The sequence below is a fragment of the Labeo rohita genome, chromosome 9 (assembly GCF_022985175.1).
Source record: "Labeo rohita strain BAU-BD-2019 chromosome 9, IGBB_LRoh.1.0, whole genome shotgun sequence".
Classification (NCBI taxonomy): domain Eukaryota; kingdom Metazoa; phylum Chordata; class Actinopteri; order Cypriniformes; family Cyprinidae; genus Labeo; species Labeo rohita.
Genome location: NC_066877.1, coordinates 20,423,981 through 20,439,073, shown reverse-complemented (window position 1 = coordinate 20,439,073; position 15,093 = coordinate 20,423,981). Strand labels below are relative to the sequence as shown.

Genomic DNA, 15,093 nt, shown 5'->3' with positions numbered 1-15,093 from the left:
AACAGAAACGTAGAACTAAACTGGGTGACTGTGAGGGTGCTTTGCGGGACATGAACAGGACATAATTCATTGCTACAATTTCTTAATTCGTTCCTATGATTTATTAATTTATTAATTTGTAAAATGAGGGAACGAATTAATATGTAGTATTAATGAATTGTTAATTTATTTCCACGAAATATTTTATTTCCCACCCGCAATTTATCACAGTAAGAGATACGAAAACATGGATTAAAAGTGAATGACAAGAAAATAAACCTAAGAAATTAAAGGGTGAGACGGTGAGGATTTGGGAAAATAAAAATACTAAGTTATGTCGCAATTCGTGACCAACTGGCAAAACAGTACACTTTTTTTGCACAAGAATACCAACATGTTTACCTTCTCTGGTTTAACAAGCGGTCTTTTACCCTACTCGAAAACCAAATCCTCCGTCCGCCATCGTTTCCAGAATAGTCGCGTCCTTTTTGCCGTCACCACCTGGCTCGTGCTGACACTACAAATACAAACCAGGCTCTACACCCGAAGCGCTCACAACGAAAACTACTCTTCGCGTGATCAGTGAAATCCTGAATATGCCAAGGCTTTGTAACTCTGTAACCCGCGCTTTATGGAGCAGTGTGACCACGTCAAATTTTAACTTGCACATTTCAAAAAAAAAAAAAAAGTGACAGTTTTGATCAGTCTAGAGCCCTGCAATACAAAGGCATTCAACATGGAAAGAAAGTAATAGAAATGTAGTCACTAAGTCATGTTTAATTATAATTTCTAATTATTTTATACGGTGCACTGCGCTCTGACAGGGCTGCGGGACACGAACATAATTATTTCCTACAACTTGTTAATTCGTTCCTACGTTTTATTAATTTATTAATTTGTAAAATAAGGGAACGAATTAAAAAGTCGTATTAACGAATTCTTAATTTATTGCCACAAAATCTTTTATTTCCCACACGCAGTTTACCCGCATAAATGATACGACAACATGGATTAAAAGTAAATGACAAGAAAACAAACCTGCGAAATTAAAGGGTGAGACGGTGATGATTTGTGAAAAGAAACTATAAATATTATTAAGTTTGTGGCAATTCGTGACCAACCGGGAAAACAGGACACATAGCCGCTTATGGCTTTAAATGTATTGTCTTGAACAGCATGAATCCAAAAGTATGGTCGCTACTAACATTTGCCTGCTAACCAATTATTTAACTTATAAAGAATGCTTTGTACCTCACTTTTGTCATATTCACGAAAAATGTTTCATATGAGCAACAGTGTGTTTTGCCGTTGCGCCGAAGAAAGAGAATTCACTGTAATTACTTTTTATTTTAAATGCAGACCATGTCATGTGCAAACACAGCCATTGGGTTTCAAAATACAACAAAGAGCACCATAAAACCATTTAAAATGTGCATTTAACGATCTAGTGACTGGATATGAAACAGGCAACAGTAAATTATCCCAAATGGAACAACGGCGCGTTTTCTCCTACAGCCACTGCTGCCACTGCACGTGCTATTGCTATGCATCATTCTGTATGTGTATTCTCAGTTTAAATGCAGCGATCCAAAACAGTGAATCTACTCCTCATTCAGTCAAAACTTTGCTTCAAGAATGAGCCACACTGCTGACATGATCTAATCCCTAGCACACCCTTAGCACATGGGAGTTAACATATTCATCTTATCGGCAAAACATATCGGCATAATTTTTCATATCGGGCCGATGCCGATATTTACATTTGAAGTCATTATCGGCCGATTCCGATATCAGTCCGATAATATCGTGCATCCCTAAAAATAACCGATCGTTTCACTAGATAAGACCCTTCTTCCTTGGCTGGGATCATTTACAGCCGCATTTGGGATCATTTTAAGCCTCATTTAAACTGCATTTTGGAAGTTCAAACTGGGGCACCATATCAGTCCATTATATGGAGAAAAATGCTGAAATGTTTTCCTCAAAAAACATAATTTCTTTACGACTGAAGAAAGAAAGACATGAACGTCTTGGATGACAAGGGGGTGAGTACATTATCTGTAAATTGTTGTTCTAGAAGTGGACTTAATGAAATGAAGCGAAAATATATATGGTTATATAGTGTTATGTATCAGTTTGAGGGTGCCTCTTTTATGTTCCAGTCATGACAATAATGCCCCTCTTCTGACAATGGAGTGGAAATGTAAACGAGAACAAAGGCCAAACCTGAAACCTATTTAACGCCTTTGGGATGAGTTGGATTGCTGACTGTGAGACAGATAGTCTGTCAGTGCCTGACTGGTTTGTATTAAACAGTATGTTCTCCTTGACGCTAGAAGGCGCATAGTACCTTGCGAGACTACACGTCTCACAAGAACAAGAGAATCCGACTTCCTGTGAGTGGCGGAAGTTTTTAATCGAGGAATTTAATCCCAATATTCATGTGCTGATATTCTGTTCATCAGCTGGATTTTCTTCATTCATCATGTTCTACAGTTTAAACTGACTCTGGGACTTAAAAAGTAGGTGTAATATATAAAAACTAAAGCAAGATGACGGTATAATAGGACAATGTATTTAGCTACAGGTCAGTTAGGAGCACTTTTAATGTGCATGTGTGTTATTGTTTATTGTTTTACCGCATTAACAGATACGAACAGTTACATTTCGCGGATAATGTAAGAGGCGATTAGTTAAAATCATTTAATGATATAATGCATCTGATTCAGCTCTTCTAGGACTGGTTGCAGTAGTACATTATATTTAGGTTCTGATTCTGTCCTGCCTCTCCTTTATCTCACCGCTTTATGTAGGATCTCAAAGAGACCTTTTAACAATCTGTTTGCAGAATGCCACATGAAAAGACCCGTAACAGCCCTGACTCCTGTAATGTAATCTCCCTGGACCGGAGGAGAGCTCTGACCCTCTCACCTGGGATCAGTCGTGACAGTCCGGTATGTCCATGCATAAAATGATAGTAATGGTATCTTCAATGTTTTTATTTAAATCCAATAGATTAAAAAAAAAAAACATTATTTAATGTGTCCCAGTCTGAAAGTCCTCTTAAGATCCCCAGGAGAGTTTCCACAGCAGAGGATGAGTGTGTGGATACAGAGATGTCAAAAGAAAGGAAAAATAGCCACTCCAAGGTGACTATGAGATTTGTTGACTTTATTTAGCCATTGTTTCACCAATGCATTTCTAATTATTAAAGTTCTTTTATGCCTTATTGCTTTTATAAAACAGCAAATACAGCAATATGATAAAATACACCACTGTTGAATAATTAGTTGTGCTGCTTAGTAATAATACTCATAATTATAACAATAATTATTTAACCTAATTATATAATTTTTTAGCCTAGCTATATTGTCGCCAATTAATTGACACTGAATTAAGTTTGCGTATTAATAAAGAATGTGTGTTTGTCTGTTTTTAGATTTTTTACTGATCTAGTAAACTATTTCACTACTTAACTTCTGTCAACAATTTAACCTTAGCTCTTTTAATGTTGTGGTAGTTTCTAAATGCCTTTGTTTACTTTTGTACTGTTAGATCCACTGGACACAACTGGCCCCAAATGGTACATCCTCCCAGTCAGATCCCAAATCACAAAAACAAAGCGATCAAGAACATGTAATATTGCAGGAAATCCACAGGTAATGCGTTTACCACATGTTCTGTCAGATTCTGAAGGCGAAGCCTGTTCTTCATCACTCATAGTAAAGATTAGGTTACGTAGTTGTATGAACATGCTACGTACCAAAGTACAATATTGGTTACTTTGCCTTACATTATGTGAATTATATAGTTTTTGATTACACAGATGTTAACCAAATGAGTTCCTGTCAACTGCATTTGTGATATTTTGTGTGAAGACTCTCAACATTGCATGTATTTAAAAAAAAAAAAAAACTGCAGATTTTAGAGGTTTGTAACTGAATTTTTTACATTCTTGATTACCCAACACCTGTTTCCTGACAGAGGAAGTAATGCATCGAGCACATTTTGCATGCTTACAGTTTTTGGAGCAAGTTGGTTTTAGGGTGTCTTAACGGAGAAGTCCACTTCCAGAACAAAAATGTACAGATAATTTACTTACATTACATGTCTTTTTTTCTTCAGTCGATAAGAAATTGCGTTTCTTGAGGACAACATTCCCAAAAAATTTTTTCGATATAGTGGACTTTAATGGTGCCCCCAAGTTTGAACTTCCAAAATGCAGTTTAAATGCAGCTTCAAGTGACTCTAAACGATCCCAGCTGAGGAAGAAGGGTCTTATCTAGCAAAATGTTCAGTCATTTTCGAAACAAATTGAAAATTTATATACTTTTTAACCTCAGATGCTCCTCTTGTCTAAGTCTGCGCAAAGTCTGTTTTTTCCGGTTCAATGCGGTCAGCACAGTTAGGGTAGGTCGAAAAACTCCCATTTCGTCTTCTTCCCCAAAACCCATTTTGTACCAACCCAGTGTGTACAGAGTGAAACTGCAGAGAAGATCAAACATCCAAAATGTTTGCAAAAAAAAAAAAAAAAAGGTAAAACAGCAATTGATTTTGACGTTGAAGAAGAGAACAAGACGGGAGTTTTTCGACATACCCTGACTGCATTGACCCGGATTACAGAGACTATGCATGCGCATCTCAGAGACGGAGGAGCGTTTGAGGTTAAAAATAAATAAATTGTCAATTTGTTTAAAAATGACCAATCGTTTCACTAGATAAAACGATCCTCGGCTGGGATCGTTTAAACCTATTTGAAGCTGCATTCAAACTGCATTTTGGAAGTTCAAACTTGGGGGCACCATTGAAGTCCACTATATAGAGAAAAATTCTGGAATGTTTTCCTCAAGAAACATTATTTCTTAGACATGAACATCTTGGATGACAAGTGGTGAGTAAATTATCTGTACATTTTCGTTCTGGAAGTGGACTTCTCCTTTAAGACAGTGCTGCCAGACCTGAAGTGGTTTCACTTATTTGGCTTTAACAAATTCATATAAAAACATGCTCCTTCGGACAAGCCAGTTTTAGAAATTTTCCACCGTCTTTCTGATCCTTAAAATAGGCTTGCTCAGTAAAGCTGCTGAATGCTGAATAGGTGTTGATGTGTTATGCTCATATCTGGCCATTTTTGCTGCTTAGTTTTTAAACCATCTGGATGAATTGGGGAGGGTGTTTTGCTTTGTAACTGTTATAATATATATTTACATAGTTATGTTTACTTAGTTTATATTACTCTTAATTTAAAATAGCAGAGGGAAATCCTGTTTTGTGTGATATGGCGCACATCTACACTCTCCCACTAAACACTTGTGCTTATCATTCATGCACCATCTGTACATGCTGACCCGTCTCATTCCATGTGCACACTGCTAGTACGTAAAAGTAGTTGCTGTGCCATTAGTTAACAAGATAAGTCAATAAACAGCTGTGCAGAATGTACCAAATGTGTTTAAACTGTCTGTCTAGTAGTTATGGATCTTCAAGTAAAGTAAGAATTTTTAAGGAGCTACACTGTTTGTTATTCGTTATTTTAGTATGATGTTTTTTTGTGTGTGTCAGTCATTGTATGTATAATTTGTGTATGTTTGGGCAATAATAATTTGATTATGTTCTTATTTTACTACAGGCGTCAGATCAAGGTGGTTTTAGAAGATGTTCTTCAGACAGAGATCGGGCAGAGCTTTCTGAGATGCGGCAGGCAGAGTTGCCAAAAGACAAACCAATCCGAGAGCAAAAGGCGGAGTGATCACACCTCAACTGCTGCACTCACAGACAAGAGGAGAACCAGTCTAACAAAAAGAGGAGAAACAGACTCTACTGGACCAAAATCCACTTCACCATCCCATAACCAGGCTGAGTCATCCTCTGAAAATGAATCACATCCACACAAAGAAAACAAAAGTCCAAAACAACTGAACTCATCATTGAAACTATTAGAGTCATCTGAAGTATCTGATAACTCTTGTTCACCCAGAGAAAGTGACTCACCTCAGGTTGTTCAGATTAGTGAACAGTTTCCTAAACAGACCAAACCATCTACTTGTGAAGAGAATGAAGTATTACTTCTTGAAGTATCTCCACAACATGAGCAAGCAATTTCCTCTGGATGTGAATCTGTATGCAGCCCCTCTTCATCATTAGCAACGCGGGGTTGCCTGAGAGAGAAAAAATCAGGTGGCGAGGTAAGATTTGTAGTTCTTGGCAAAAGCTGTCAGAACTTATAATAGACTGAAAAAAATGACACATTTATAATGTTTTCAAAAGATCTCTATTTTAACCCTTTAACTTTCACCCCATAAAAGGAGCTAATGAAAAAATTATAAAATCCGTTATATGGTCTTCAATGGTGCCCCTGAGTTTGAACTTCCAAAATGCAGTTTAAATGCAGCTTCAAAGGGCTCTAAATGATCCCACCTTAGGAAGAATGGTCTTATCTAGTGAAACGATTGGTTATTTTTAAAAAAAATATATATATACAATTTATATACTTTTTAACCTCAAATGCTCGTCTTGTCTAGGTCTGCCTGAACTTTGTTTTTTCCGGTTCATTACAGTTAGGGTATGTCGAAAAACTCCCATTTCATTTTCTCCTCCAACTTCAAAATCGTCCTACATCGCTGTAGAAGTACCAACCCAGTGTTTGCAAAGCGAACATGCAAAGATCAAACACCCTTTACAAAAAAAGGTAAACCAGCGATGTAGGATTATTTTGAAGTTGGAGGAGAAAATGAGATGGGAGTTTTTCGACATACCCTAACAGTCTTAAACCGGAAAAAACAAAGTTCACGCAGAGCTAGACAAACCAAGCATTTGAGGTTAAAAAGTATATAAATTGTAATTGTTTTTAGAAAATAACCGATTGTTTTGCTAGATAAGACCCTTCATCCTTGGCTGGGATCGTTTAGAGCCCTTTGAAACTGCATTTAAGCTGCATTTTGGAAGTTCAAACTCGGGGGAAATAGAAGTCTACTATATGGAGAAAAATCCTCAAATGTTTTCCACAGGAATGATTTCTGAAGTTAGACTGACCACCTGACCTGCTTTACGTTGTACCGCACAGCATTTTCACTCCTTGTCCTGCACGTTAGATATTGAAGAAATGTCCCACTTTTTTTTTATTACTCTGTTGGTTTTTAATAATCATATTAAGAAAATGTGCATGCGTTTTTTTTTTTTGCCTTTTTAAGAAAGATTTTTATTTATTCTTTTTGTGACGTAGTTTCCACGCAAAGGATTTGTGGATCTCATCAAGTAATCTAGCACCACCGATGGAAATTTTCGAGTGCACAAGGAAAAAAAAAAACCAATATTCTCCATTTAATTTTACCTTATTGATTATTTTAAAAAAATCAATGCAGCTTTCACACGTGACTTCCTTCTTATTTTAACAGTTCGTTTGAGGCTGTTTCTATGGTTTTGTTTTAATGACTTATGTCTAGAGTGCATTATTGTAATGCAGGGCAGGTGTTTTCTCTTCACTCTCACACAAATGGACGTGCTTTCTCTTACTTACATGTGCACGCTCAGAAACATAAATCAGCCCATATGACAACAAATGTAAATCAGTATATACATAGCATAACAGCACAAAATCACGTCTCTGTCCCGCAACAGATGTATTGCCAGGTGGTCACCCTATCTGAAGGATCATGTGACACTGAAGAGTGGAATAATGGCTGCTGAAACTTCAGCTTTGCCATCACAGGAATAAATTGCATTTTAGAAATAAATTAAATGCATTATTTTTTCTTTCTTTAAAGACATGAAAAAAAAAAAACATGAGGTTAGTCCAAATTTATTTAAAAGGTTTATCAAAGCAAACTATAAACTATGATTTGGAACTTTTTGGAACTTGGAAGTTCATCTGTTTATTATTCAAACATTACTAGAGATCATAATCTTTGATTCTGTATTTGATTCTGCAGCATCTACCGAGTAAGGAAGAAAGGAGAGAAACACGAGAGTGCCCGAAGTATGCTTCAGATGAAAAGGAAAATCACTCGCTCAGGAATGGAGAGGTGGTGCAGGAAATAGATGGAATAAGAGGAAGTGTGTTACGCCTCTCAGTTGGGGTTGACAATGAAGTCCCAGTCAAAAGATGTCGTATGGACAGCCTTTTAGGTGAACAGGTTCCCAGCTCAGACCCTGGCTCTGGGAGTGTCATCTTAGAGTCCTCTAAGCACAACCAGTCTGAACTTAGTAAGTGATTAGTGCCCAATGTAACATGCTATTTCATACAAATAACTTGTCATCTGTAACAGTGTACTACTGTTCAAAAGTTTATTTTTTTAAATAAATATGTACTTTTAATCCAGTGAGGATGCATTGAATAGGTCAAAAGTGACTGTGAATACTTCTACTGAATTTTTTAACAACAGTCTTGAAAAAAAAAAATTATCACAGTTTCCACAAAAATATTAAGCACTGTGACACTGTAGACTAAAGTAATGCCTGCTGAAAATTCAGATTTTCCATTAAAGTTTGCGTTTTTAAATATGTTAAAATAGAAAACAGTTATTTCAAACTGTAATAATGTTACATTTTCTACTATTTTTTTGATCAAATCAGTACAGCCCTAGTGAGCATAAGAGACTTCCTTTCATTTTACTAATAAATATCAAGAATTATTTGGTTTTTGTGTGCCTCACAGATATAAAAAGATATTTTTTCGGTAACACTTTACAATAAGGTTCTATTAGTTAATGCTAGTTAATTTATTAACTAACATGAACGAACAATACATTTATTACAGTATTTATTTATCTTTGTTAATGTTAGTTAATGAAAGTACAGTTGTTCATTGTTAGTTCATATTAATTCACTGTGTATTAACTAATGTTAACAGGCACATTGACTTTAATAATGCATTATTAGGTGCTGAAATTATCTAAGAATAATAAATGCTGTAGAAGTATTGTTTATTCTTAGTTAGGTTAACTAAAGCAGTTAACTAACGTTAACTAATGAACCTTTTTGTAAAGTGTTACCATTTTTTTTTTCTAACTTTGTATGTTTATTATATGAAGACAATAATTCTGTTATCTTGCTTAGTTGTTCTGTCCAGTGAAGAGGAAGAGGAAGGAGAGGAAAGAAAAGAGGTGGAAACCTCTGCCCTAAACATCCAGCCACTGGAGGGTGCAAAAGACATGAATATAGAAGATAAATCGGTAAGGGTTTACAAGCAGAAAAACACCAAAGTGTCATTCGCACACAGGTGGGTATGGTGATCCACATGCCAGACTACAGTTTAAGAATACAGTTTGTTTACTACATAATTGCTAAATAGTATAGTATAGTATATAGCTGATTTTAGAGTATCTCATAATAGTTTATCTTGGTGTAAAAAAACATTCAGCTTAACTGGGTACTGATGTCTGTGTATGTGTGTTTTTATTGTTAGAGTTCTGTTGTGGTGAAGTGCCAGCTGTCTTCCCTTCACATGGGTGGAGTTAGTGCTGCTTGTGAGAGTGTAGAGGTAAGAGTGATATGTTGATATGCTGGGTTGGAGAGATCAAATATGTCTGAATCATTCAAGTCATTATTCAAGCTGTGGTTTACATAAAAATAGTATCTAGAATGTTTTTGAATTTTTCTCTATTTTCTATTTGTGTCACTGGTTTTTAATATACCATTTTTCAGATCACTACAGACGAGATCACCTTGTTATTGAAAGGTAAACATGTTTTATACACAAAGGTTATCATTAGAAATATTCTGGTGAAGTTTACACTAAGCATTTACTGTTTCATATCATGCTAATATGCTGATTTGCTGTTCAAGAAACATTTTTTAAACAGTTTTTCATGGATTTGATGAGTAGAAAGATCCAAAGATTCGCATTTATCTGAAATAAAAAGCTTTTGTAACATATAATTAGCATTTTATATTTTTTCATATTACATTTTATGTAATAATTAGGTAATATCTATGCGTAATAGATATGATTATAAATTTTTTCTTTTTGTTTGATCAGATTCTTCAGTGAACATTTCTATATCTATGGCTAGCGTGTGTAAATACAGTGTGTGGGAGGAGCCTATGTTGAGTGGGTGTGGCCTGGTTAAGGACAACGAGGATCCACCCCCTTCTCTGCTCCTCTTTTGGCTGTCTGATGCCCAGGCACACCAATTACACAATGACCTGTCTGTCATCCTGTCAGGCACAAGTCCAGGTCAGCTACCTGTCTACTTTCTTGATTACTAATAATACTGTAATATATTGTTATATATTTGTTAACATTGCTAATATTTTTGAAAGCAATAACAGTAGTTTCTATATTCTCTCTCCTTTTACGTATGTTTTTATGTGTGTGTACAGCCGAAGGCAGTGTGTGTTTGTTGCTGTGTTTGGCTGAATGTCTAGCTGGTGTTGACAGTGCGATCTTGGCCTCCTTAATGGACTTTGTGGTTCTAAATCAGAGCAGTTCCCAACTCCAGGCCGCCCTCACACAGCAGGAAAGTCTGGAACTGCTTCTGAGCTCCCATGAAACACACCTTCTCCAACTGTTGACGCCCAAAACTGATCTGCAAACCAGCACTGCTGAACATACTGCTGTATCTGCTGTGAAGGTTCAGACAAAATATTGCATCTATGTATCTTGTGTGTTTGCTTTTTTCCTTGTTTGCAAGTTTATTTCTTTCCTGACGTTATCTTTTAATGTTAGTAATTTATTTGCAAATGATTAGGTTGATAATTAGGGGTTCAAGTAGATTGTAGGATTGTAGGCCTTTTTATGGATTGAAAGTGTGTTTTCAGTCTCAGGATTCTGATGTGCAGTTGGAGCCAGTTTACACGCTGTGCCACAGAAGAGCTCAGGGTTCATACAGTGTTACCTTGGAACCTACCCTTGGGGCAGAATGGGCACCGTACCGACACTGTGGTCCGGCACGCAGGTAAAAAAAAAAAGTTTTTAATGTTTTTGACAGAAATCTCTTATTCTCACCAAAGCTGCATTTATTTGATCAATAATACAGTTAAAAACAGTAATATTTTGAAATACTCTTTCAATTTAAAAAACATTTCTATTTTAGTATATTTTGAAATATATTTTATTCTGTAATGTCAAAGCCAAATTTTTCAGCAGTCATTACTCTAGTCTTTAGGATCTTCAGAAATCATTCTAATATGCTGATTTGGGGCTCAAGAAACATTTTTTATCATCATTGTGTTGTAAACAGCTGTGCTGCTCAATATTATTGTTGAAACTGTGATGTATATTTATAAATGTGACCCTGGACAACAAAACCAGTCTTAAGTAGCGCAGGTATATTTGTAGCAACAGCCAACAATACATTGCACAGGTCAAAATTATTATCCTTTTTTTTATGCCAAAAATCATTAGGAAATTAATTAAAGATCACGTTCCATGAAGATATTTTGTAAATTTCCTACCGTAAATATATCAAAACGTAATTTTTGATTAGTAATATGTGTTGCTAAGAACTTCATTTCCACAACTGTAAAGGGCGATTTTATCAATATTTCGATTTTTTTTTTTTTTTGCACACTCTTAGACTCCAGATTTTCAAATAGTTGTATCTCAACCAAATATTGTCCTATCCTAACAAACCATATATCAATGCATGACTTATTTATTCAGCTTTCAGATGATGTATAAATCTCAATTTAAAAAAACTAACCCTTATGACCAGGGTCACAAATATCACTGTCACTTTGAACCAATTTAAATCAGTCCTAATTTACTTTAATTCGACTGTTTAGGTTGATTCAGTTCCCTCCTCCACCCTCGAAAGGAGCCATCACCGTGACGACAGAGGACCTGGAGTGTTTAGACAGTGGCGAGTTTCTTAATGATGTCATCATCGACTTCTACCTCAAGTAAGACTACTAAGGATGACTTTTATATCTGAATCGGTATTTATATGCAGTTGAATTAGACAGAGTCACTCTATCAGTTATTTGTGAAGGAGAGGGATTAAGAACTGGGAGTTTTGACTATCAGCAAGTTTAATCCAGTTTGCAACTTGTTTTATTCAAGAACTGCCCATAGAAACAACTACACATTGGCTGTTTTTAAAGAAAACCCCAGGTATTTAAACTTGTATGGCGTTATATAACGTAAATGATGTGTCTAACTGAAATGTGTAGTAGAAAACCCATGAAAGATTTATGTTATTTAAAAAAAAAAAATCAGCATCATTTTATACATATTTTGGACTATGGAGGCCCTGTTATTTTGCACTCTGTGAGGTACTGGTTGATATTTTTACCGCAACACAACCTAAAATAAAATACTTATAGTATGCCACTTTGTGTGGCTTTTGGTTGTAATTTTTAGTTGAAGTGCTGTTAGTCTTCAGTGCTTTTCCAAGTGATAAGAAGAAGAGAAAAGAATGGAAAGATGCCTGTGGACAAATAAAATTTCCTAAAGACCTGCGTCTTTGTTCTCTCCACTGTAGCCCTGATGCCTTTGAAGCTTTAGACCACAGTTACTGAAAGAACTTACAAACGGCAGAGACAAGAAATGCTACATCCTGGCAAGATGTAAACATGCCGACGCTTGTCATAAAGCTGCAGCCACTCAAGGAGTTTCTCAGTGTGGATTTCACTCTATATCCTAGGGAGTTCAGACTCCTTGTGGGGAAAAATTGATGTTGCAGCATTTGGTTTAAGCCTGTGCTTATATCGATCACCGCCTGTAAGCTCTTTCAGTAGCTGTGGTCATCGTATCAGTATTTTATTTTCTGAGTTGTGTTGCGGTAAAAAATAATGGCACGCCCCATAGTCCAAAATATGTCAAAAACGATGTGGATTTTTTAAAATAATGTAAATCTTTCATGGGTTTCTTTTACTGCATATTTCAGTAAGAGACACATCATTTACATTATAATAAACCATACAAGTCTTAATACCTGGGTTTTCTTTTTTTTTTTTTTAAACAAAGAAATCAATAATATTTTTCAGCAAGGACACAGTAAATGGGTCCTAAAACAGTTTTCAACTGTGATTCTAATAAGAAATGTATCTTGAGCACCAAATCAGCATATGAGAATGATTTCTGAAGGATCATGTGACACTGAAGAATAGAGTAATAGCTGCTGAAAATTCAGCTTTGCCATCACAGGAATGGGTTACATTTCAAAATGTATTAAATTAGAAAATGGTTATTTTAAATTGTAATAATATTTTGCAATATTAAAGATTACAAATTCTTACTGACTTTCAATTTTTTAACTGTAGTTTAACTGTTTTTAGGTGCTTAAATCTGAAATCTGAATATTGATAACAAATTTGCAAACTGATGCATTTTGTGTGTGTGTTTTTCAGGTATCTTTTGGTGCAAAAGGCCCCGCAAGCTTCTGTAGACAGATCTCATGTTTTCAGCAGTTTTTTCTATAAACAGCTCACACGCAGAGACAATGCTAATGAGGACAGTACAAGCACACCGTGAGTATTTGTTAGACAGCACCCATATAATCATATATATCTCTTGTGCGATATTTTTAAACACTTTCATTTGATAATGCTTATTGTTGCAAATGGTTTTTGATTTTACTGCTTTGGTCGTCCATCAGAGCTCAGGTCAGAAGGCATCAGCGTGTGAGGACATGGACGCGTCATGTAGACATCTTTGATAAAGACTTCCTGTTTGTGCCTGTCAATCAAGAGTGAGTATTGGCTCTTAATACAGTGTTTGGACACTTGAACTTATATGTTTCTTTTTTTTGTGTACTTTCATTCACTAATTTGTGCTCTTTATGGTCATTATAAAATGTTTTGAGCTTTCATTTGCCTTGAATGTACCAGTGTGTATCATATAATGTTTATAAGTGTCTTATATCATGTCTGGTGTTTGTTTCAGAGCTCACTGGTATCTCGTGGTGATCTGTTTCCCTGGGTTAGAAGAGCCACAGTATGTGAAGAGGGTTGGCGGAGGCTCTGTGCAGGGTGATGGAGGTGAAGGTTTGGGTGAGTCTGAGGGTGAGGTTCATGGAGAGAGTAGATCCAGCGGTGATGAGGACAAAGGTAAGATGTGTCCGTTTTGAAAAATTTTAATTCTTATGCCTTTAGTGCTAATTTACATAAGCTTACTACTTTTAAGTATCATTTGATGATTCTAGACAAACGTTTGTTCTTAATCTAGATGACAGTCGTATAAAGACAAGCACATCTCTTCATCTTCCTGTAAGTCAAAATAAATGTTATGAACTGTCAGGTCTTGTTAGTCAGAAATTTTTTATTTGAAAATTTGATTAGTTGGATAGTATTTGATTTGATATAATGTGATGTGGACAGATGGTTTGCACATGCACAGTAATAGCAGAACCTTCTCCCTCTGTAGGACTGTACCGAAAATACCTGCAAGAAACAAATTGTGTGTAAAAGGTATGGTATTTTTTAAAAAATTCTTTGGATGATAAAAATTTAGTGTGGGAAAAGATCATTTAAGTTTTCTATAAAATAAAAACTATAATATTATAAAAAATACTGTATAAGAGATATTATTTTTTTTTTTTTTTTTTTTTTTTTTTTTTTAATTATAAGAATTAAAATTTAATTTCTATCATTTTATTGATTTTTATTTTTATTTATTTATTTATTTATTTATTTATTTATTTAGCAGCAGGGTCAGAAATGAACTTTTCTATTAAGGGACAATAAATTTTATTTTTATTTGTGAGGGCAATATTAATAATCACCTATTATTATTATTATTATTATTATTATTATTATTATTATTATTATTATCACCATACAGTGTTGTCTCTAATGTCAAATACGTAATTTACCCAATTATTTTAATCAATATTTTAAACGGTTGACAATAGCAGTAGACTGTTTAAAATTGCATCTAAATTATGTAAAAAAAAAAAAAAAGGAGCTCACAGGGCTTGCAATATTATGACAAAAACCATTCTTGTAGATTATTGCTGTTTGTATTATAATAATGATTTTTAATATCGACATAGAAAACAATATAAAATCGTTTAGGGCACGTCACATTATAATCATCAAAGCTATGAAATTATTCTTTTATCTACATCATAGGTGTTGTACATCACTGTGTTTTTTTAGGATTTTTTTGATGAGGGAATTTGTGAGTGTGCACACTTGTAAACAGCCCCTAATCTAAGCGCCTCTGATTGGCCA

At 35.1% G+C, this 15,093-nt stretch overlaps 1 protein-coding gene across 4 annotated transcripts in view; it reads left to right on the top strand.

Moving 5' to 3' along the window:
• Positions 1-2,261: 2,261 nt before the first annotated feature.
• Positions 2,262-15,093, top strand: part of senp7 (SUMO specific peptidase 7) — a 14,657-nt gene continuing 1,825 nt past the window's right edge. The window contains exons 1-18 of one of the 4 annotated variants that reach the window (XM_051119181.1): positions 2,262-2,501; positions 2,828-2,933; positions 3,030-3,128; positions 3,535-3,638; positions 5,609-6,164; positions 7,908-8,181; positions 9,034-9,149; positions 9,383-9,457; positions 9,622-9,655; positions 9,956-10,153; positions 10,300-10,550; positions 10,738-10,874; positions 11,704-11,820; positions 13,270-13,389; positions 13,518-13,610; positions 13,805-13,968; positions 14,087-14,127; positions 14,285-14,328. In XM_051119181.1, the coding sequence (XP_050975138.1) occupies positions 2,829-2,933; positions 3,030-3,128; positions 3,535-3,638; positions 5,609-6,164; positions 7,908-8,181; positions 9,034-9,149; positions 9,383-9,457; positions 9,622-9,655; positions 9,956-10,153; positions 10,300-10,550; positions 10,738-10,874; positions 11,704-11,820; positions 13,270-13,389; positions 13,518-13,610; positions 13,805-13,968; positions 14,087-14,127; positions 14,285-14,328 (2,528 nt within the window). In that variant the 5' untranslated portion in view covers positions 2,262-2,501; position 2,828. Of the gene's footprint in view, positions 2,502-2,827; positions 2,934-3,029; positions 3,129-3,534; positions 3,639-5,357; positions 5,471-5,608; positions 6,165-7,907; positions 8,182-9,033; positions 9,150-9,382; positions 9,458-9,621; positions 9,656-9,955; positions 10,154-10,299; positions 10,551-10,737; positions 10,875-11,703; positions 11,821-13,269; positions 13,390-13,517; positions 13,611-13,804; positions 13,969-14,086; positions 14,128-14,284; positions 14,329-15,093 lie in introns of those variants that run through there. The other 3 variants (XR_007828418.1, XM_051119180.1, XM_051119182.1) reach the window with 3 other exon arrangements.